Genomic DNA, 21,315 nt, shown 5'->3' on the forward strand with positions numbered 1-21,315 from the left:
CATGACGCCCAAACACGCAGGCATAGCAATTCAACGTTGATTTACAACCGAGAATTAGATAACTAGGATTCGCATGGGATAGTCTGAGCGGCGCGCGGATGTCGAGACTTCGCGTTCCCAGCCTTCATCTTCGAGGAAGGCCAGAAAGAATTGAGAAGCATGACGTTCCGATGGTTGCTGCATGCGCGTCTTCCCAAGCAGGACATGCCACTCTCGTCGAGTGGCTGTAACAGTTGGCTGGCCTTCTCAGAGGCGGACATGAAACTGATCAATGCATGGCGTGGACACTGCGAGACAGTCCTGCAACTGTGTGACCACAAAGAGGAGGACACATCTGCGCGTTCTATCGCGATAAGCTACGCACGGGCCATGTAAGGATCGAATGCCGGCCTGCTGAGTTCCCGCACGATCTGCCCCGGGCCAATAGCCTGTGCTCCGCCTTCTGTTTCGGAAGGCTTCTCTTCGGTCATGAAGCGCTACCGGACGTTGTTGGGGTCGAGGCCCCTGAGGCATCCTGTGACGGTGCTGCAGGGCCCGGGGAAAGCAAGTCTCCAGCAGGATCTCGAAGGTAGCTGCGCATGAAGTTTCGCCATGGCGCCTTGGAGGGGACGAAATGACCTGCGAACGTAAAGCGCATGGCCACCGGATCGTCAGAACACCGTCATCCACACGTGCGATGATGCAGGCACACACCCCCGTCGTGGTATTCGACACGTTTGTTACTCGAGATGTCCAGCAGCGTCTTGGATCGCTCCTCCACGACGATGACGTCCGTCTTCCCGAGGATGTGCAGGGTTCGTGTGGAATATGATGGCAACAGGATGGCATCGCAGAGCGGGCTATTCGGTTGGAACCCTGCTACGGCGACGCAGAACTGCCTGTGGGACAAGTTCGTTAATATCGAACACAGCGGAGCACGGTACGAGTACCAAGACACAAGGCAAACACGTCTCTAACACTCACAAGGGGGGATGGGGTGGTTCCCCGTTGACCAAAAACGGCGGGTGGACCGCTGGCTTCTCGAGCTGCCGGAACCGCCTATGAGTAATTCGCCTTCTGCGGATTCGGCAGATGTACGTACCAAGGCCGCAAGAAGAGCTGCCATGGCGGCACCCTGACTGGTAGACAAATGTTGTCATCGCATGCAGTCATACCCCAGAAGATAGTTCGAACCTAAACCCAAATACTCCCTAGAACGACAAAGTCACGTCACACATAACCGCCGACCGATTCGAGGAACCCTCATACATCATAGCGGTCCTTCGCCAGTAAGTCGCGCAGCACGGCAAGGGACTCTTCAAGCCCATTCGTCTGCGTCCGCTCCTCGTTCACTCGCCACCAGCCACGCGGGGCGAGCGCGGGGTCTGTCTCAGTGGTCGCCTCTGCAGCACCTAGGTTATCGAGGGACGATTCAGGGGATTGGGACGTGAGGACGGCCATATCGACGGGCGTCAATACGTGAGGGGCGTCCACGAAGACTGCTCCGACACAGAGCGATCAGGTGGACGTGGTAGCAGAACTGTCAAACGGACGCAGGGACATACCCAAGTCAAGCTCTTTTCCACAGGCCTTACGGAATGCTCCCATCTACCAAAGAGATTAATTGGAGCAACGAGCCATATGACAGTGGTAATCACCCGTTTCCTGAAGATGGTACCGCTTTGAGCATACCTGGATGTATGCACGAGCGATAGTATGTTCAATAAGTAGCAATATTCACGGATCTCCGTATCTTACCCGTGCAACATGAGAACTTTGCGTGTCGCCATATCTGTCTATTTGTCTATGCTGCACCAGAAGCAAATAAGCCGTCCGAAGTTCTATCAGTTGAAGGAGAACGATTTCCATAAAGACTCCGTACCTTGAAGAGATGGACGAGGTACGGGACAGAGTGCTGTCGCGGAACTCGGAGCACGGGATTGGACAGAAGATCGGTAAATTGGAAACTACGCCCCTACGGAAATAGCCGCCGACCGTAGTCCGCGCCTGCCTAATATGGCAAGTGCACTTTTGCCCGCTGTTTTGTGGCAAAGCTCGACACTTGTGCACTGTATTCTGATGTATAGACACCATGAACTTCCTAAAGAGTGGCTGAAAATCATCCAATCACCGTAGGAGACTGTATGGGTCCAGTACAACACTGTGTGCATGCCGTCACAGGCTGTTGCGCGCAGAGCGCCCGCGTCACACACGTGACAGCTGCCATGACATGTCCCAAAGCGGACAGTCACAGTTCAATTTTGACTTGTCTGTCCGTTGTGCCCTCAAGCGGCCTCGTCCATCGCAGTAGTAATTGCAATAACAGGGAAATACAACCAGGAGTGAACACTGAGAATCGAGTACGGTGGTATACTTAGGGTAGCGCGAGTGTATACGGTACAGTTACGTAAGCATGTGGCGGGCCTGCCCTTTATGCATACTTACTTACCATCTCACTGAGTCACCGTTCCACCTACCGCCGCCCAAATACTAGTGGTGGTATCTGCTCGCAAATCCTCTTCATTTGCGATGCGTGCAGCAGTGAGAAATGCTGCAAGAAGGGCGGGATATACGCGTGTTGTGTGTGTGACAGGATGGTCACGTGCGCGTACGGTCCGTAGTGCGGTCCGGACCCGTAGGGGCGTACTTTCCATTTTCGATATGTCCTCGGATTGGATGACGCGATCGGAGGCGGAGATCCGAGTCATTTGGCACGAGATCGCTGGAGAGATACGGTCGATCGAGACTTGCCAGCATACAGTACTGTACTATGCCAGTGAACTTAGTACGTTGGTATCGAGGGAGACGATGCTCCTTAGATATGCGATGCATACGTACGCGGAAGTAAAAGGCTCGGAGGTGGCTCGAAGAAAAGAGGAGGATTTACATAAACTGTCACTGCATATCCATTCTTGTCGGACTCGTCGCGGTCCAATACACGATATCTTCCAATGATCCGTTACTTCAGACTGCATCGCAATGTGTTAAAACACAAGACAGACCAGTTCATATTGGCGGGACCACAACCTCGACCGTATCCACGGACCACTGGCACGGACCTTAAGTTGGACTCAGTACCCAAAGACAGTCTTTCCGTCCTCAAAGCCCATCTCCTGCAGCCCCGGAAGTGCCGCCTTCTCAATCATCGCTGGCGGTCCACAAAGGAGCGTAACTACGCCATCCTCAGCGGGGTAGAAGTGTTGCTCCCTGAAATCAGAAAGGTTCAGTCATGAGTTACTGTATATCAGTGAACCTGTAAGTTGTGAGACGTACATCATCTTCTGGTCCAGTCTACCTTCAGAATACTACACAACGGTCTTGAGTGATGACACCAGAAGACAAATAGAGCGGGCACACAGCTGACCTTCCACTCCCTATCCTTCGGAGGACTAGACAAGACGTGCCAGAGTTTGAACTTGTCCGGTTTCTCGTCGGCGTACTTCTGGAGTTCGTCCCGCATCAGAATATCGTCGTACGTCCTGTTACTGGGCTTTCAGTCAGTACACTCGCTCAGCAGGTCTGTAAAGAAGATTGGTGATACCTGTCGATCAGCGAGACGAGGGTATTGTCAGAGTCATCGGACATGATCGCATGGATGAGCTGCCAGTGGGGCGTCAGGCCACTTCCTCCCGTGACGAGATTGACCTGTAGTGGTTCTGAACATGATGTGCGTTCGGATGACCGCGAAGGGACACTTACCTTGTCAAAGTGACGCTCCTCGCCGTCGATCTCAAACTTGCCGCGTCCTAAATACTTAATCCCACCAGACGGTCCTCGTATGTCAATTTCCTCGCCTACAAGGGGAGTTTCGAAATCAGTTTCCAACGTACAGAACAATCCAATGCACCCACCATCATCCATGCAGTCCAGATAGTTAGACACGGTACCACCGGGAGGGAACGGGCCACCCTCCGACGGCATGTAAGTCTTCACCAGCAAATGAATCGTCCCGTCTTCCTCATGTGGGAGAACGGGATGAACCGGGGTATAGCTACGCATCACTGCCTGGTCCTGGAAGTGCACTGCGATCTGGACGTGTTGGCCAACAGGCAATCCGAGCACACCGGGGCTCCCGTCCTCTTTGCGCGGCAACTCAAATATGTACAGCCTTCATTATGGCATATCAGCTGTCAGCTCCACTGCGTGGACATGGAGCGATCTACGTACCGCGTATCTGAGGAGACTTCCTTGCGCTTGACCAGTTTGGCGCGAGTGAAGACGTCAGGCTGGAGGGCGAGTCCCTTGCGCTCTTCCTTGACCTTGGCCAATTCCTTCGCCGCCCGCTTCGCATCTTCCTCCATTGCCTTGATACCTTCCTCCGAAAGCGCGCCAATCAAACATTCATCCTTCTTGCTGTTTGCATCTGCGCAAGATCTCTGTCAGAAGGCACAGGTGAATGCGGCGATAGCATGTATCGTACATGAATCGTGAATGCCTTTGTACTGGAAGGACGTCAGCAAGTGGTTGTGATGCAATGACCTTTATGCTCACCTCGTTCGTAACGTCCACGGTAGCCTTCCCGGCGTAAGCCAAGATCGCGTTGGCGCCACCTGTCTTCGATCAGCATGGCGACCGTGAAGCTTCATCCACCGATTCCAAGACTCACCAGGGTGCCACGACAGCACAGAGGTCACATCATACACTTTATTGTCCAAGATGATCCATGCATCGTCCTAATCACAGTCCATCAGTTACCAACCATGGCCCGCACTCAAGCTGACCAGCCTTATTATTATGCTTCGCGATCTCCTCGAGCGAGAACGTCTTCTCTGGCTTGTCCTTGTCATCGCTCTTCATCTCCTCGGCGGGCTTCATCCACCCGCCGTCGCCATTACCGGGGGCGACTGGGTGCAGGAACCGAACGGTGGGGAGACTATTCTGGGTATCTGCTTCGATCGTCGGGCGAACGCGATACCACGAGTTGCTGGGGAAGGCCTATAAACGAAGACGTTGCTGTCCGTTGCGTCGGGACTCACTTCATCATGCCCTACATTGATCCTATTCCTAAGGCCTGATGCAGGCACATGGGAACGACAATGAGCACGCACCATCAAGTTCCTACAAACCATCATACGTCAACGAAGAACCCGTAAACGTCGATGTCTCCAGCGAGCAACCATACTTACCACGAAATCTCCGAAGGCTGGTAATTCTTCCTACTATCGCAAGCACGCACGATGATCTCCTGCGCGTTGACCATTTCCTGCAGCTTCACCTCACACGACCTGTCCCATCGTATTCATCAGCCTCTCCTCTCAGATCACCCATCAGAACCGACCGGAGACGCACCAGAATATCCATGCCCAAAACTTCACACCATGCCTGAGCGGCTCCTTCAGGAAGTGCTTGAAGCACCACCTCCACGTCTTCCCGCCGTCGAGGCTGAGCTCGACCCGCTCGATGCGGTCGCCGTTGCTGAATGCATAGCCTTCGACTGTGTACGTCCCTTCAAGTGCGTTCTTGTCGGATAGCTGGATTCGTTCGTCATGTGCGGGCTTGCAGATCGCCGATTGCAAACACTCGTAACAAGCTGCTTCAGCCTGGGGACGTCTGCGGGTAGTAGATCTGTATACGTACTTGGTCGTAGCACGCAGTATCCTCGTGATGGAAGAAGGCCGTGGCGAGCGGGTGTTCCTTTGAGCCAATGAAACTCGGCACGACGCGGTTGTCCCATATGTCTGCGACAGTTTCGTGTCAGACCCATAAGATGAAACAGGGTAAAGCTCACGGTAGTACGATCTATTCGGCTCTTTGGTCACCCAGAGCTACATTATCGACATATGTGAGACATCACGTCTACCGATGCATCGTGAGTCATACCGACCTTCTTGAGCCACTTCACCTGCCGACCGCCGACGAAGCCCTGATACCCCAAACTGAGTATATGCGCACGTAAAGCCAACGGCCAAGCCCACTTACTGGTATAATGGTCCGCAGCGGCTACGCCGAAGTGAGTGTCCGGATCATGGACTACCACTGAACGAGAGGATATACATACATAGCCATGATCCGGGTGCAACACCCTCCCATTCTGCCCGAACACCAACATGACATCGTTCGCAGGGTTCATCGCATGCAGCAGCGGGATCGACGTCGCATACGGGCCTTCCGATGGTTCGTCTACGCCCTCGAAGTTCAGGTACCTAAGACATCCCACCTACGTAAGTCACAGGGTCATGATAGGACGGGAAGGCAAACCATCGCTCATCCTCCGGCTGGTCTTGTAGGCCACTGGCCAAGAGCACGTCGCGCATTAGAACACCTCGCCACAAACAAGTCGACACGCCCGCAGAAGTGAAGTTGAATCCGGTTGTCCGCTTTATCATGTTCAATTCCTTGCGACGATCTACGCGCCGCCTTCAGTTGGCGATTCAATGCAAACGGCATGACGAACTTACTCCCGTCACAACCGAATGTCACCGGTATCTCAATCACTCTGAAGTCGCCATCAGCAAGCTCGTCCATCGTCCAATGCTTCGCCTTCGAGATCAGCTGGGGTGGATCGGCGTAGACCTTGAGCTTGTGCGTCTCCCAGCTGAGCTGTGGGACGGCGCCATGACTGCGGACATAGTGCAACCTAACCATGGCATGTGAGTGTTTCGCAGGTATGTCATCGACATGACGGATGGTACTTCGTGGGCGTGATCATCCCCGCTTCGAACAGCCGCAATGGATGGACCTCAGCATTCATGGGATGCTTTCCTGTGAGACGGATCAGCTCCACGGAGCGAGGGATCCACGAGTCCGGGGTCATTCTATCGGTCGTGGTGCGTCGGTATGTGGGCCGCTCCAGGTAAGGAGATGCGGACGTACTGATCGTCAATGCTCAGCCGGCTCTCCAGCTGGTCGAGGGCGTCGCCATCAAGCAGCTTCAATTCCCCCTTCGGCTCGCCAGGGTTGTTCTTTAACGAGTCGAGCGTGCGCATCTCCTCGATAAGCTTCTCGAGAAACTTCTGCTGCTCGTCCGTCAGCTTGGGCCCATGTAGCTTGTCATCCGCTTCGTCTTTCTCCTTGCTTTCTGACTTGCCCGCATGTCCTTTGGCCGCACTCTTTTCGCTCTTGTCTTCCGTGCCTGAGCTCTGGTCAGAGGATGAACCCGAGCCTGAGTCGGAGGGCGTGGTGCCGGAGGAGATAGAGGACGCGGACCCGGAAGGCGAAGGCGGTTTCTCCTCCGGTTTCTTCTTGCCCGGCCATTCTTGCTCCTTGATCACGGATTCGGCGACAGGCAGGACGTAGCGAGCAAAAGCGTGAGCCTGTCGAAAGAAGAGTCAATCAATAACATGACCCGCGAAGTCGCCGACGTCCGCACCCGGGGATGCATAACCTTGAAGCTGGACGGTAGAAATGAGCTCACATACGCGCATATAGCCAAAAGATACGAAGCAAACGGAGTGTTCGCACCGTGCAGAGTACACAAATATGCTCGGGCTCTGGAACTCACTTCTTCGACGCTTTCTTTACGTCGCGCACGCTGATGACCTTTCTGCCTTCGGTCAGAGCCTCCCTCCAATCCCCATCAGCCTCGCCCACGAGCTCGACGTATTGCTCGTCCTCTTCGATGTGTACGCCATACGTGCCCGCACGTCTGCCGACCTCTCCATGCCGTTCTACTAAGTGAAGGGGGACATGACCGGTCACCGTATCCGTTCCCTTGTCGCCCTTGCACATGCCCTCATAGATATGCGTCGATTGAAGTTTGACTTCGTGCGATTTGGACCAGGGAGGCTGGGGAAGTTCTTTGGACCAGTCGGGCATGGTGAGTAGGAGGGGATGGTGGAAGGAAGGCGGGCATTGCGTCCGACTACTACGCTATTAATGAGGTTCGTGTGTCAGTCACTGGATGACGCACCACAGTGACACGCCTAGAGTTCAGCGACACGCTCGATCGCTACTGCGCCGGACTCGGAGTCGAAACATTTCCATCATTATACTGGCACCCCAGGCCAGTCAAGACGCTACACAGCGTTCGTCTACAAATCAAGTCAAAGTCGCAGCATGCAATGCCATGAGCTTGTTCAAGATGGGGAGTACAACACAGACAAAGTTGACCGTGAGCTGAAGGAGATGGTTGTCGTGACCAGTTCGCCGAGATCTAGAGATGTGATCGGGGGCGCGAGCGATCGCCGATTCGCGCTTGGGCGACACGATCATGTGACCGCGTTTGCCAATCGCCACACCGTCGTCACTGGTCATGAACTTCTACCCGTCCCGACCGCAACATGGTGGTATGATACGCTGAAAATCTGACAGGCGATTGATATTGCTGCAAACTTTCACTTGAATAATAACACACTGCGGGTCGTTGTCTGCTCTTGACACGGTGACGTTCTCCACTCCTCTCCCCCGGAGATGATCATGCGCCCTCTCGCTCTGCGAGTTTGAGGGGTATGAGTTCAAGAATATTACCGCTATACACCGCATCAACGTAGACGCACCTGTCTAGCTCGACCTCGGTCTCAACTGTGACAAGAAGCTGAGGCGACTGCGATGTACTTAGTCACTGGCAGTCTCGGAATAGATAGATGGTCAATATACGTGCCTAGCGGCTCCGGGTCCAGACTCGGTTCCCCGTCATACGAAATTGCAGGGTATCGTCACTGACTCCTGCATGGGAGTCGTGTACCAAAGACGGATACGTGAACAATCCTGCCTCCTCTCTTATATAATGTCTCGCATTGAGCAACGCGAGGAGCGAGTTAATGCTGACTGGGAGAAGGGTCAACGCGTCACGAAGGATCATAATGCTAAAACGGCATACGCTTAGGGACGACCCAGAACGTCGAGATGAACACTGCGTCGTTGTAGCCCACTACGATGAACTACAAGCAGTGAGCAGAATATCCAATGAGGGTGTTCCGACACATACCGTTGTCAGGCTCCCCACGGATGCCAAGCTGCGAACGCAGGTGAGGCCCCACCGACGTTATAGAAGAGCAGCTGTCCTGACCTTGTTAACATTCCAACCTCTATGCTATAAAGCATGAGCAGGCGCATCGCCCTGTCAAAACTGCGACCTGTGTCAGTCACGGAAGGTCAAACGATACAAGCAAACATACCCAGCAAACCCCGTCCGACGTCTCCACAGAAAGACGCAGAGCAAAACGGAAGTGGCGATGTCGGAGATAGCCACGCAGGCGAGCATGGCTATGGCGGTTCCTGCGGAAGTCTGTAGTGGTGTTTCATTCCGGCGCAAGCAGAAGGTGGAGCGTAAGATACGAACATTGATGTTGCCCCGTGTAGGTACACCGGAGAAACAGCTTAGGGTGCTCGCGCCAAGGCTGTCACAGAGTTCAGGTCAGTATGTTCTGGAGGTATACACTCGGCGACATACCAATTTCCGATAAATGCAGAGACTGTGGAAGTGGACTGAGAATTTACTCATCTCAGAGACATGTAAGAGCGTACTGCATGACAACACTGCATATAATGAACGATAATCAGCAGAGTCGCCTCCTTGGAAGCTGGGGGTGTTGCTCACCGAAAACTGTCAAACTGAACAACATCTACAACAATGAGCAAGGAGAATAAGTCAAGTACTACGATGACTCACCAAGATCGCTCCAACCAGCCGGTTGCTGCTTACTACAGTGACCGTTATAAGCCAAAACATCATCGTTCGAGATAGATAGTAGAGGACTACATTTCCATATGCGGTACGCGAAGACGCTTCCAAAGCTCGACATGAGCGGCCGTATTCTGAACGATCAGGTATACGCCTTACCTCTTGACTCCAAGATCGGTCAGACCCTGGGTAAGTACAGTATATGAGTCGTCACAGCGTTGTATTGTCCTCCTGAGTGGAACGTACAGTTACGACAAACACGCCCTGGCGAGGCACGGTTCTAAGCGCACAAACACCAAGACCTCGGATACCACACACCTGGAAGCTCCTGCGGAAGTTCAGGTTCAAGTTCAGGAGATGTCGCCAAAATCCGGACACAGGCACGTACCACGTATCGAGGGCGGCAGTCAAAGCGTTCGCGCCTGTTAGTGCCTCCCCACCATGTAAGCTCTGGACCAACAGGGCGTAGAAGGAACACGGCACGAGCACGTAGTGTACACCATCTAGCAGCCTGACCGTCGTGTATCAGCAGCCGTCATTCTCGCCGAACGCGACTAGGACTCTGTGCGTCTCACCAGAGCAACAGAACCTCGATGCTGATTAGTATCGATCGTTTGAGAAAGGTATGCGGTGACACCACGTACTAGAATTCTCGAGACCGTCGTGTCCTTCCTGCTGCGGCTCCAGTAGAAGGCCATCTGCCCGGTCGTTATGCCGTACAGACTACATGTCTCCGAAATGAGCGTAGTTTCGTCGCTACACGAAGACGTGCACCCACAACGCAACGCATACGCCACCTGCACACAAGATGAAGGGCATTAAATGGGTAGTAAGACCGTTCGTGGACAAACTCACCGGCGAAGTACGAGATGAGGGCCCTACTCGTTATTTTTACGGAGGCTGGTACCGACATCTGAAAAGCCTTGTAGTATGCGCGTCCTCAGGCTCAAGCTTAACATCAATCAGCCACGCAAAGGGCCTCCAGGTACAACAGCTGCCGAGTGAAGGGGGGAGACACGCTGCGGCGAGTGGCGACTGTGTTCTAGTCTGGCCAACAGCGCAGGGCCATCCTACTTGTGGATATATGTACGTATGGACCACGGACCACAGACTGTGCCAGTGGATCCGGACACCTGTCAACCCGTATCGCATGCGCATGCCAAACAGACTCATCGTGCTTATGCTCGACTGCCACTTGGAGTCCTGGGCGCCCTTGATGAGGGCGGCGCCGCCAGCAGCTGGCAGATTCTTGGTCTACAATGCGCTCGGTCAGAAGCTGCAGACCGTCTTGTGCCCGAACGGCAAGAATCGCTCACAGGTTTCCCGGGCCCATGAGGTCGACATTGTCGTGCACAGCCGCCTGTGGTCCCTTGCGCCATCCAACTGCCATATCTTTCTGCCAACGGCACTTCGGCGTGTGATCCGCCTGGCGGTAATACGACGATCCAGTACTTGCGTTGCTTGTTGTGTCGTGTGCACGACACATGCAGTGATATTGAACCTTGAAGCTGTCTCCAAGCCAGGTTATAGTTAGTTTGCGGCCACTTCGGACTGTCCCTGGCACAGTGGATGACACACTACATCGAACCGGAACGACAGTTTGAGCTGATCCTTGGTCAATTCACTTTGACAGACCGATACGTATGCCTGAGTAAGGCGAGCGCTGCAACATATTTCTTCGGAATTCATATGAATGGCGTAAGCTAGCCTGAGGCTATAGTCCAGCATATACATATGAACCACAGATAGTGCATCAAACCCAACACGATTGCGCACCGTAACCACACACTAGTAGTGTAGAGATATGATTCTGATGTCCAGCATGTCCAATCGAAGCATATCCCCGCACAAGAAACAAATTCACGCGAGTTCTGCCTCGCATTTCTGCAAGCTCTTCGTATATTCCGAATTCTTTTCTTTAATGAGTTACGCTGTTCTTCTCTGCGATAGTGGCGGATGCTATCCCGACACCATCGTCACTGCTGTGAAATGCGTCGACGTCGCTCTCTCGGTCCAGCTCGACTTCTGTTTCGACTGTGATAATAAGCTGGGGTGTCTGAAACAATGTCGGTCAGTGTTTTATCCTTGTCCAGAACAATCACTGAACGCTCGCCTGGCGAGTCCGCGTCCAGATTCGACTCCTCGTCACCTCGAAGCGCAGGGTATCGTTGACCGCCACGCCGGTGTCGCGTAATGCAGAGGGTTCTACGACCAGTCCTGCCTCGTGTCTGATGTGATGCCTCGCGTTCAGCAATGCAAGCAGCGAGTTAATACTGACTGGACGAAAATGTCAGCGAATCGCGATCCGCCATCGACCGTGCATGCCTCACGTTTGGGGACGACCCAGAAGATCGCGATGAAGAGCGCGCTACTGTAGCCCACCACAAGGAACTAGACCTGCTCAGCAGGTAACACCTTAGAAAACGTCTGAATGCCTACCGTTGTCAGGCTGGCCGCGGATGCCACGCTGCAGACCGTGTGTGAGATACTGTCGGGTCCGTGGAAGACGACAAACTGACCTTGTAAGCATGCCGACCTCTATGCTGTAGAGTATCAGCAGGCGTATCGTCCTGTCGTTACTTATTGCCGCGCATGAGCCGTTGTTGCATAAGTCGTTGTAACACATACCGAGCGAACCCGGTCCGGCGTCTCCACAAAAAGACACAGAGCAAGACGAATGTGGCGATGTCGGAAGCAGCCATACAGGCAAGCATAGCTATGGCAGTACCTATTGAGGTCTATAACAGGTCAATATGACCTAATGAAAATTTGATACAAGAGGTCGAACACGAACGTTGATGTGGCCATGCGCAGGGACGTTGCTGAAACAGCTGGGCAGTGCATGCGCACCGATGCTGGAGATGCGTTGTTGAATTGAGCGGATTGTGAAGACGCAATTATGAGAGCGACGACGAACCAGTCATAGGTGAAAGCAGAGACTGTCAAGACGTGTAAGCATAATAATCCGTAAAATATATGATGAAAGAGTACCGATTGACAAGACTATGGCGAAATGCATAGTTCAGCAGAAGCACTAACTGAGTACAGATTTTTCACGTCGCACCGAGTACCGTGAGGTTAAACACCACCTGCAACAGAAGTCAACACATGCATGTAAGCACACGAATATACATTCCCATACCAAGGCCCCGCCGATCATTGCACTGTTGCTCACTACGCCTGTCTAATCAGCAATGTACTACGGCCCACAGAAATAGAGGCTTATACGTTTCCATATGCGATATGTGAATATGCTTCCTCGTCTCAGTGAGCGTCACAGATAAGTCCAACCAGATCACACCCACCTCTTGACTCCGATATCAGTGAGACCCTGCGTGACTTGATGAGCTCATCGCTGCGTAGTCAATGGAAGGATACATACAGTGACAACAAATATACCCTTTCCCAAATACAACTGTCAATGCGCATACTTGACGATCAGCAACGGACACACCTGATAGCTCCTGCGGCAGCATGAAAAAAGGTCAACGTGCCAGATCGTGTACCGTACGTACCAGGTATTGAAAAAGTAACTCGATGACTCCTCGTTTATCCACGCGCTACTATCGTGCAAGTTTTCGACCAAAAGGACGTAGAACGAACATGGTACCAGCACATAGTGTGCGCCATCCAGTAGCCTGACATTCGCGCGTCAGACTCATCGGCTAGTCAAGCAATAATTATATGCCTTACCAGAGCATGAAGACCTTGACGCCACTCAGCCTGCGCCATCCTTGAGAACGCTGTAATATCGCGACGTACAAGGAATCTGAAGACCTTCCCATCCCTCCCACCGCGGTTCCAGTAGAAGATCATTTGCCCCGTCGTCACTCCATAAAGACTGTATGGCTCGATCAGCGTCACCTCGTTGCTGTACGTGGTCATGCACTCACAATGCAACGCATACGCCGCCTGCAGGAAACAGCGAAGATAAGCAAGTTTAAACGGCGAACTTCAAACGCGCATTCTCACCAATGAAATATGGCGTGAGGACCTGATATGTAAGCTCCACGGATGGGGATGATGTGGTCATCAGAGGAGTAGTATGGTATGTCCTTCGTGATATCAATAGACGAAGGGACCTAGAGATGATGAACGGAGCCCTAGGCAAGAGCTATCGCCAATATGTGCGACTGTACGCCCGTCCATATAATAATCATTCATCGACGGGCGGCCGTCATTGACAGTGCGCATCAGTTTCGGCTGTGCACCATTGACCTGCATATCTGTGGAACTGTATCATGTCAGGTATACATTGCACATACGTCGCTGCCGGAGACATTCGGGGTCCTCTGCGCAGTTTACGAGGACGTCGAACGAACCATAAGCTGGCAGGTCCAACCGTCCATGGCCACGTCGGCGCCTGGTCAGAAGCTACAGAGTTTGTTCCCGCCGGCACATTCGCAAGAATTCATCACAAACGTTCTGATCCTGCACAGCGTCTTCAGCCACTCTGAATGTCCAATTGCCATATCATTTTGACGGTACCTCGTGGCACCTCCCTGTTACCACAAATCAGTACTCGCATTCCTGGTTGCGGTGCAGTCACGACACGAGCAGTGATATTCGGCGACTCACCTACGCGCCGGCGATGGCACTCGAGGGAGTCCGACACAAGGGCTTCAAATAGGGGGTCAGACGTCCCAATAGGATATCTCTTCCTTGGTCCGCGTCCATCGGAAAGTCGAGTCTGACGCACCGATCGCGATGATCTAAGCGATGAAGCGAAGTCTGAGTGCAGAACATGATAAGTTAGTTGCCCTACTACATATACATCAAGCCCTGGAGAAAACAACACATTGCAAAATCATGTCAACAAAGTAAGCATATGCTAAGACAAACGAACGAGACTGACACAGCAGATACGGCGCAATCATGACGAGTCAGGGCTCGGCGGCGTTGCACTATGACTACCACACTCGAGAAGCGCGTCCGCAAACGTCCGTCGAGTGTCCCGCCACACCTCCACCCAGTCCTGCATCTCCTCCTGGAACAGCCCGCCATACTGGCCCATCTTGCTCTGCACGTTCGACTCCATCCGCCGCATCTCGACGACCTTCTTGCCCGAGTTGTCCTCCTCTTCCAGGAACGGCTTCACGAGCGTATAGTGCACGATCCGTGCCTCGCGCTTCACGTCCGCCCACACTTCCGGCTTCCGGCTCTTGATCGCGAGGTTCGCGTTGTACGCGTACGGCAGCCGCAGAGCCTCGGCGCCGTAGTAGTGATTGAGGAAGGACTGCTCCGCCTCGTGCATGTTGTACGACGCCGTCGCGATCTTCGAGAGCATGTCCTCGAACACCGCGCGCGATGGACGGAGGTAGAGCACGCCCGCGTTGAAGCTGAGCGACCAGCCCTGCCCGTCGACGTAGACGTCCGGCACCGCGGCAAAGTTGTACGGGAGGCTGAAGAGCTCGTCGAAGTTGCGGAGCACGAGCGTGTCCGCGTCCAAGTAGACGGCGGCCTTGATGCCCGAGTCCGAGAGCGTCCAGATGTTCAGCTTGGAGTACTGGTCCATGAACTTCCAGAAGACGCCCTTCCCGCCGCGCGGTGGTGGGATGCGCGATATCGGATGTGGCACGAAGCCCGTCGACGTCGCTATGCATAGCGCACGCGGAGAGATCTTCTCGGGCAGGTAGAATAGTAGTCGGCTCGCGGTGGTGTTCACTCTGTTCAAGGAGTGGCCGAGCGTAGCGATCGCGGTCGCGTAGGAGTCGGTGTAGAGGCTCGTGACGATGGCGTTCTCTTGTGGATTAGGATGACTCATAGAGTCGGCGAGTTTTGGATCTACGATAGGTTGTACATTTCTGGACGAAGGAGGGTCAGCTGTGAGTATGTAATTTGCACCGGCACTTCCTCTCCCACGTCCTCCACGATTCTTCTTCACCAAACACAACGCAGAACGAAGCCCACTCACATCTCTTGATAATTATCTAATGGCACCTGCCACCTGTGTGACAGCTTGTTGTACAATACGATGTTGAGCGCCGCGGAGGCTGCGAGGAGGGCGAGCGCTATGAAGACATATCGGCGCGGGGTCGGTTTGGACGTGTCGGACCAGAGCGGGGTGTAGTCCCTGTAGCGCGAGAAGTAGGACATGAAGGACGCGTCAAGGCCAGTCTAGCAGAGGGTCATGAAGGTCGAGAAAAGCTGGGAGTCTGCCAGTGCGCAGCACCGGAGCATGAGCTGGGCGTACGCGGTGATGGGGCGCGGCGGCGTACCCGCTCGGCTACTGCACGGCCTGTCATAACTTTACAGTCATAACAGTCGTACTGATGGCTGTTCTTACTCTTACTGACCCTCGCTTAACAACCGTACAATATCATCATTATGTACTTTACTAGCCACAATATCATCTACTCTTGTTCAAGTTGTTACAACGCCCCCTGCTGCCCCGCCGCTGGTAGTACGGGGGCCTACTAGCTACTTATACGATACAATTATCCTAGACCCAACTATTCCCTCTATCCCAAACGTCGACTACTGACGCAAAGAAAGCCAAGACAAGGACGACAATCATTAATCAGGGCGCACCGAGTACCACGCCGGACTCGGAGCTTATCCGCGGTCATCGCAGACCCGCCGGCACGCTCCATTGACCGATGACTTCATGCAGTCCTAGGTCTCGTTCAATCTGACATCGAAGGTATAGGTATCAACGGGCCGCAGGTAAGTTACGACGATTGAAAAGGAAACGAACCTGTGCCTTGAGTTCCACATCCTCCCGGCCTGCTGAGGAGCCAAATACAGCGTCGATATCCTCGAGGGAGACATTCGCGGTCTCGGGCACGATGTAGGTCGACCAGAGGTAGCCTACGAAACACGCGGTGGAGAAGGTAAGGAACGTCCCGCTGTGTGAACAGACATCAGGAACGCGGACGGAGTCGGGGAAGAATGATCACCGTACGAGGCTGATGACTCCATGAGCTCCGGCGTAACTAAACCGATGAGAACTTATCGACAAAGAAATCAGAATGATCTGAAATGGGCAGGAGTCGAGAGTACGTACAGTTGTTGAACCAGTTGGACGCGGTGGAGAGCGACACGCCCTTGCTCCGAACCGAGAGGGGGAAGACCTCGCTCGGGAGGACCCAACCTATCGGTCCATAGCTCATGCCATAAGCCGCAGTGAAGATGTATACGCATCTAGCGAAGACGTTGAGTGACTTTCAGACGGGAACCTCCGGACATATAAACGTACCCGACAGAAGTCCAGGCCGCAAACCAATGTGACTGCCAGTCATCATCGTACAACCATACCTGGCGATTCTTGTCAAAAGCCCGACTGTAATAATAAAAGGGGCGTGACATACCAGAGTCGCGATGCAAAAGTGCGAGAGTGCCATGACTGCGCTGCCGCCTATTTGCTATGTGAGCACGGATCCACGTCCATTGCCCATTGCGTGAAACTTACCTCTCAACAGAGGTTTGCGCCCTGTGCGCACGAATGAGTCCATATGGCGACCAGGGTATGAACACGCCACCACATACCTAGCCTATCAATGAACACAATCGCAGGCAACACCGCGAAGAACTGCACAATCCCAATCCCACCCGAGACCACCAGCGTCACGCTCTCGCCTTGCAGGCCAAGCTCCCGCATCAGCGTCGGCCCATAGTACAGCAGTGCATTGATCCCGCTCCACTCTACGGGCCCGACGGCGGGTTAGTTTTCAGGTCCCCTCGGGGTGAGAGTACTCACGCTGGAAGAACATCATCATGACGCCGATGAAGGTGCGCCTGCGGTACTTGCGCCCGAAGAGCCGCGCCCAGGTGAGTGCCTCGGCATGGAGCGTGCCGGTCTTTACGTCGTCCTCGAGGCCGATGGTCTGCGCTACAAGCTGGGCTTCGACTTGCATCTCGAGTAGTTCGACCTGCAGAACGCGAGTCAGCGACAGATACGCAGGAAAAATACGGGACGAACCTTGAGCAGAGGATCTGTTGGGATCTCGTCGGGTGTCCGGAGGCGCAACTTTGCTAGCGCGTGCAGAGCCTCTTCCGTGCGTCCTTGCATGACGAGCAGTCTCGGAGACGGAGGAAGAAACCAACATCCTACTGCGAGTAGAATGCCAGGACCGAGCTGGATTCCGAGAGGAACGCGCCATGAGTTTGGGCCTGGCACTGACACACGGATAGGTGAGCACAGATAGCTGCGAAGCAAAATGCAGAACGCGTACCATTGCGTGTGAAGAAGCCTGTCCAGAAGCCTAATACTGCCCCGAGCACGATGGAGAATTGCTCAAGGGCCATGAGCGAGCCCCGGACCTCGGGAGGACTGATCTCGGCCATGTAAAGAGGAGCGAGCATACTGACCGCCATAGTAGGTTGAGTTCGATCCTTGAGATGACATATGTTTGGGCGTACCTCAGCGCACCGACTCCCAGCCCACCGATGGCCCGGCCGACGACGAGGTGTGCCAGGCGCTCTGCGCCACATTGGAACGCAGACCCGATACAGAACACGACTACAAGCACACTGCAATATTCACGATGAGGCAACTTATGAGGGAACCGGACTGCTGCATACCACACGCAAGCACGATCGCCTTTCTTCGCGAAACCCGGTCGGCGAGCACACCTGCGGCTAGTGCACCAATGAGAGCGCCGAGCTCGAGCAAAGCAGCTGTACACCGTCATCCTTCTGTTAGTGATCGCAACGGGGGAAAGCATAAAGAGGAGCTCACTCATGACTCCTTTTTCCCAAGCTCCGATCGGCCACCTCTCCGTAAAGTCCTTCATGACCAACACATTGGCGATCACCCCTTGGTCATAACCGAACAGCAGTCCGCCTATTGAGACGAACACCGCACATCCGAGGGCGTAGTAGTTGTGGAGCAGGCCTGAAAGTCCCTTGGGTCCATAGGAGTAGGTGTAGCTGTGACCATCCGGGTGAACTACCAGCGTGCCTCCATGCAGCCGGGCTTCTCGTGGAAGCAGGGCCTGTGACGATGCGTTCGCATCTAGTACACTGCCCACATCGTCTGCTGGAACAACAGCATAACCAGTACCGTGGAGTCCCTACATAGGATTGTAAAAACCTTTCATGCATATAACACTAGGATATCAGTTCGCCTACCATTGCGTGTACAGACCCGTAGCGAACCCGCGTACTTTCGTATGCTGCTGCCCCGTTCAGGCACGTAAGAACTGGCAAGTTCGGTAGTCGTGAACTATGTTCGTTGTATGAGACCTAGATCGGAGCTGAAGTGCAGATAGTATGTAAAGCAGTTCGACACGAGAGTTGAATTGAAGGGTCCTCCGAGTCCATTTAGTATGCATACCCCCGGGCCACTGGAGGTCGGGGGCGGGCCGCCGCCCGAGACGCGCACACGTGACAGTGTATATACTGGCGTGGCGCGCGATTTCGGTCGCTGCACGTTCTGCATCCTCATCAACACTTTGATTATAGCTCACTCATGTCTTTGCCGGAAGATTTATAAAAACTCGAACACCCTGCGAAGAGGAGAATATATCAATGTTGTCCGACTCGACACGCGTTTCATAGTCACGATCCTGATTGTCCGGCGACCGCTCTCCTCCGCGTAGTTGAGGCAACACTGATCAAAATATCCGCAAATAGTCACTTCATATGAGCGTAAGGAACGATTCTTCTCCTGTATGCGCACCGTTGATTGATTTCCGCAGCATATACCCAGGATGCGGCCAGTGTCCACGGGACGGGGGAGGAGGGGGAGGGAGATGGGAAGGATTTCCTAAAGACAACCACGACCTCTACAGGGTTATAATGGCGCGTGATTCATCGTGATCCTCACATTCACAACCGATAGCGATGTTGTGTACTACAGGGCACACATGCGCTTGAACGTGGAGCGAAACAGACAAGCCGCTCTTAAGCGTGTATGACAGGTTGTATGACCCAAGATGTTTGTTTGTAAGTCCCATCTATTGTCTTCTGACGCGAAGCCCTACGTAGACATCAGCTATTAGTATCTGGGTCCCGAACTACGAGAGGTCAGGACGTGGGGTCTACGGGTCTGACATGGTGGGCAACAACTCACCAGGCAACAGAGCTCCCGACGTCCCAACGGAAATCGGCCCAGGCATGACTGCTCTAGCGCATCAGTATCCAAACTACTGCGAGTCGCCGCCTGCATTTCGTCACCCACTCGAGCATGTCGTGAGGTCGGTATATCACATAAGTTACTTACTGTCAGAGTCACCGCAGGCTAACCACCTTCTGGAAGTTCCGAAACGCCTAGGGACGTTAATGGTCTCTGGGAATCTATTCTGGCAATGTTCGGGCTCCGAACAATCTCAGCACATGATGCGTTCCGGCATGCGTTCGGAATCGTAGGGGTTTTTCGAAGCCTTTTCCGAGTGCGAATGGTCTCCGATAAGGTTCCTTGCAGGGACCACTGTTCGTCGCACGTTCGGATTCTGAACAAAGTGGTTTGCCCCGGTGAGTATGAGTCCTGGACCTACACGCTCATGCGGCTGACGCAGAACTTTCTCAGTGACGCATCAGGTATCCAGCTTCCACCCTTGATATTTTACAGCCTTGAACGGACGTATAACGTACCACACCTTCTACAAGGCGAAGGAGACTGGCTGTATTCTCCTTGAGCCTTCCGATATTTAGACGGCGATGCGGTGAGTTTCTAAGCCACCGTCCATACACGATCGTGGGCGACGTTCAACAGCATACCGATATGTACCAATACGTGCCATCGAGACCCTCTGGGCGTTGACGGAACGTCGCCGGGGTACTATACGGAGTCTTGTGGTCAGTACTTATGCCGTGAAATATCGAAGCAACACTGACGTAAGATCGTTTGCGACTTGGTGCGGACTGCAGAAGCAGCTCACAAACGCGATAGCCCGCGGGAGAGCAACATATCCCACCAAGGAGGAAGGTCCTCGTCCATGTAGTAAAGGCTATGGGATGCAGCCAGGCGGTGCAGACCGAGAGCTCAACCCTCCGCAATGCGCTCTTGCTGTTTCTTCAGAGCGGCCTTCACGCTCTTGATGGCGTTCTCTCTTGCAGTGACAAGCCGCCTCGCTCTCTTGATATCTAGCGACTCCTGCAAGGAGTCGTAGTTTGCTGTCTTCCTCGTGGAAGGCTCCGCCGTAGTTGAAGCTGCGTCCGCGCTGTTCGCCGTGGCCTTCGCAAGGTCGATACGCAGAGACGCAAGGATATCATCCAACGATGTGAGGGTGGCGATCAAGCTACCCATGTCGTCCTTCAACCGGAACGTTCGGCAGACCTCCCGCGCGCAGGTCTCGAAGTGGGCGAAGCGGACGGGCCCGAGCATAACGCCCCCGTACCTGCGCAATCCCGAGTACGATGTCAAAGTAGGTATATCGTTGTCGTGTACGACAGCATAAGCTTACCATCTGCTAACAATGACCACAGCGTCGATCACACCCTCTTCCTGGATGGCCTTCAGCACCTTCGCTCCCGCATGCTGCTCTCCGTCGTCTACGCTGCCCGTCCGCAGCTCGAAGTCATCTGGACCACCTAGCCCACTCTTCCCTGACTTCAACACCATACATCGCCACGCAGCAACCTCGTGCGTAGCTGGCTTCGAGCCATGAACAACGTTCTTGACGTGCGCATGGACTCTGTGGGCTTCCTTGACGCTGGCCGCGGCGAAAATATTGGCGACGAAGATAGACCCGCGGTCTCGAACCTCCTGCGAAGTGGCGATGCATTCAAAGTTCGACTGCAACGGGGGCAGCCCCACAAAAGAATCGAGGGTTGAGCCAGACATGGATGCTGCGCGAGTGGGACATTGTTCTCGGGTAAACCAGGGGTAA

General features: G+C 53.9%; 7 protein-coding genes across 7 annotated transcripts; all 7 read right to left on the reverse strand.

Moving 5' to 3' along the window:
- Nucleotides 1-2: 2 nt before the first annotated feature.
- Nucleotides 3-1,916, reverse strand: C8Q71DRAFT_771305 (FSH1-domain-containing protein). The gene is made up of 10 exons (XM_047924347.1): nt 1,862-1,916; nt 1,738-1,788; nt 1,638-1,671; nt 1,545-1,587; nt 1,249-1,478; nt 1,174-1,190; nt 1,082-1,118; nt 964-1,025; nt 694-878; nt 3-618 (listed from the first exon to the last, which is right to left on the reverse strand). The coding sequence occupies exons 2-10, from the start codon at nt 1,767-1,769 to the stop codon at nt 467-469; spliced, it is 792 nt and encodes a 263-aa protein (XP_047776788.1). The 5' UTR covers nt 1,770-1,788; nt 1,862-1,916; the 3' UTR covers nt 3-466.
- A 656-nt stretch (nt 1,917-2,572) lies between these two features.
- Nucleotides 2,573-8,199, reverse strand: C8Q71DRAFT_771312 (uncharacterized protein). Its single transcript, XM_047924348.1, has 29 exons — nt 7,829-8,199; nt 7,421-7,780; nt 7,289-7,310; nt 6,793-7,232; nt 6,612-6,734; nt 6,378-6,556; nt 6,178-6,325; nt 5,978-6,122; nt 5,899-5,919; nt 5,804-5,842; nt 5,708-5,744; nt 5,557-5,657; nt 5,269-5,498; nt 5,106-5,204; nt 5,028-5,037; nt 4,956-4,966; nt 4,705-4,903; nt 4,586-4,652; nt 4,471-4,529; nt 4,400-4,421; nt 4,147-4,342; nt 3,831-4,087; nt 3,679-3,773; nt 3,521-3,624; nt 3,344-3,464; nt 3,253-3,284; nt 2,982-3,186; nt 2,818-2,924; nt 2,573-2,747 (listed from the first exon to the last, which is right to left on the reverse strand). Exons 2-27 carry the CDS (start codon nt 7,732-7,734, stop codon nt 3,051-3,053), a joined length of 3,207 nt encoding a protein of 1,068 aa, XP_047776789.1. The 5' UTR covers nt 7,735-7,780; nt 7,829-8,199; the 3' UTR covers nt 2,573-2,747; nt 2,818-2,924; nt 2,982-3,050.
- Nucleotides 8,200-8,215: 16 nt separating this feature from the next.
- Nucleotides 8,216-10,543, reverse strand: C8Q71DRAFT_162716 (uncharacterized protein). Its single transcript, XM_047916694.1, has 19 exons — nt 10,397-10,543; nt 10,320-10,338; nt 10,186-10,264; nt 10,117-10,130; nt 9,930-10,052; nt 9,860-9,869; nt 9,788-9,805; nt 9,701-9,726; nt 9,620-9,645; nt 9,530-9,561; nt 9,458-9,482; nt 9,385-9,396; nt 9,311-9,332; nt 9,200-9,257; nt 9,036-9,145; nt 8,927-8,986; nt 8,846-8,873; nt 8,738-8,798; nt 8,216-8,685 (listed from the first exon to the last, which is right to left on the reverse strand). The coding sequence occupies exons 1-19, from the start codon at nt 10,452-10,454 to the stop codon at nt 8,519-8,521; spliced, it is 948 nt and encodes a 315-aa protein (XP_047776790.1). The 5' UTR covers nt 10,455-10,543; the 3' UTR covers nt 8,216-8,518.
- Nucleotides 10,544-11,179: 636 nt separating this feature from the next.
- On the reverse strand, nt 11,180-13,786 carry C8Q71DRAFT_162192 (uncharacterized protein). Its single transcript, XM_047916691.1, has 21 exons — nt 13,514-13,786; nt 13,435-13,453; nt 13,304-13,382; nt 13,235-13,248; nt 13,057-13,179; nt 12,996-13,005; nt 12,924-12,941; nt 12,847-12,872; nt 12,770-12,795; nt 12,684-12,715; nt 12,606-12,630; nt 12,533-12,544; nt 12,459-12,480; nt 12,336-12,396; nt 12,170-12,279; nt 12,061-12,111; nt 11,981-12,008; nt 11,872-11,932; nt 11,655-11,818; nt 11,318-11,597; nt 11,180-11,255 (listed from the first exon to the last, which is right to left on the reverse strand). The coding sequence occupies exons 1-20, from the start codon at nt 13,572-13,574 to the stop codon at nt 11,460-11,462; spliced, it is 1,080 nt and encodes a 359-aa protein (XP_047776791.1). The 5' UTR covers nt 13,575-13,786; the 3' UTR covers nt 11,180-11,255; nt 11,318-11,459.
- A 473-nt stretch (nt 13,787-14,259) lies between these two features.
- On the reverse strand, nt 14,260-15,774 carry C8Q71DRAFT_771349 (nucleotide-diphospho-sugar transferase). Its single transcript, XM_047924349.1, has 2 exons — nt 15,456-15,774; nt 14,260-15,345 (listed from the first exon to the last, which is right to left on the reverse strand). The coding sequence occupies exons 1-2, from the start codon at nt 15,635-15,637 to the stop codon at nt 14,415-14,417; spliced, it is 1,113 nt and encodes a 370-aa protein (XP_047776792.1). The 5' UTR covers nt 15,638-15,774; the 3' UTR covers nt 14,260-14,414.
- A 69-nt stretch (nt 15,775-15,843) lies between these two features.
- C8Q71DRAFT_771353 (MFS monosaccharide transporter) lies at nt 15,844-18,799 on the reverse strand. The gene is made up of 15 exons (XM_047924350.1): nt 18,614-18,799; nt 18,222-18,555; nt 18,065-18,160; nt 17,903-18,002; nt 17,716-17,846; nt 17,463-17,659; nt 17,241-17,412; nt 17,030-17,185; nt 16,953-16,973; nt 16,852-16,898; nt 16,740-16,798; nt 16,548-16,684; nt 16,446-16,491; nt 16,239-16,389; nt 15,844-16,172 (listed from the first exon to the last, which is right to left on the reverse strand). The coding sequence occupies exons 1-15, from the start codon at nt 18,614-18,616 to the stop codon at nt 16,107-16,109; spliced, it is 1,716 nt and encodes a 571-aa protein (XP_047776793.1). The 5' UTR covers nt 18,617-18,799; the 3' UTR covers nt 15,844-16,106.
- Nucleotides 18,800-20,270: 1,471 nt separating this feature from the next.
- On the reverse strand, nt 20,271-21,315 carry C8Q71DRAFT_162959 (ribosomal protein S5 domain 2-like protein). The gene is made up of 3 exons (XM_047916697.1): nt 20,890-21,315; nt 20,365-20,823; nt 20,271-20,315 (listed from the first exon to the last, which is right to left on the reverse strand). Exons 1-2 carry the CDS (start codon nt 21,267-21,269, stop codon nt 20,469-20,471), a joined length of 735 nt encoding a protein of 244 aa, XP_047776794.1. The 5' UTR covers nt 21,270-21,315; the 3' UTR covers nt 20,271-20,315; nt 20,365-20,468.

Source organism: Rhodofomes roseus (genome assembly GCF_022264815.1).
Source record: "Rhodofomes roseus strain CIRM-BRFM 1785 chromosome Unknown C8Q71scaffold_16, whole genome shotgun sequence".
Classification (NCBI taxonomy): domain Eukaryota; kingdom Fungi; phylum Basidiomycota; class Agaricomycetes; order Polyporales; family Fomitopsidaceae; genus Rhodofomes; species Rhodofomes roseus.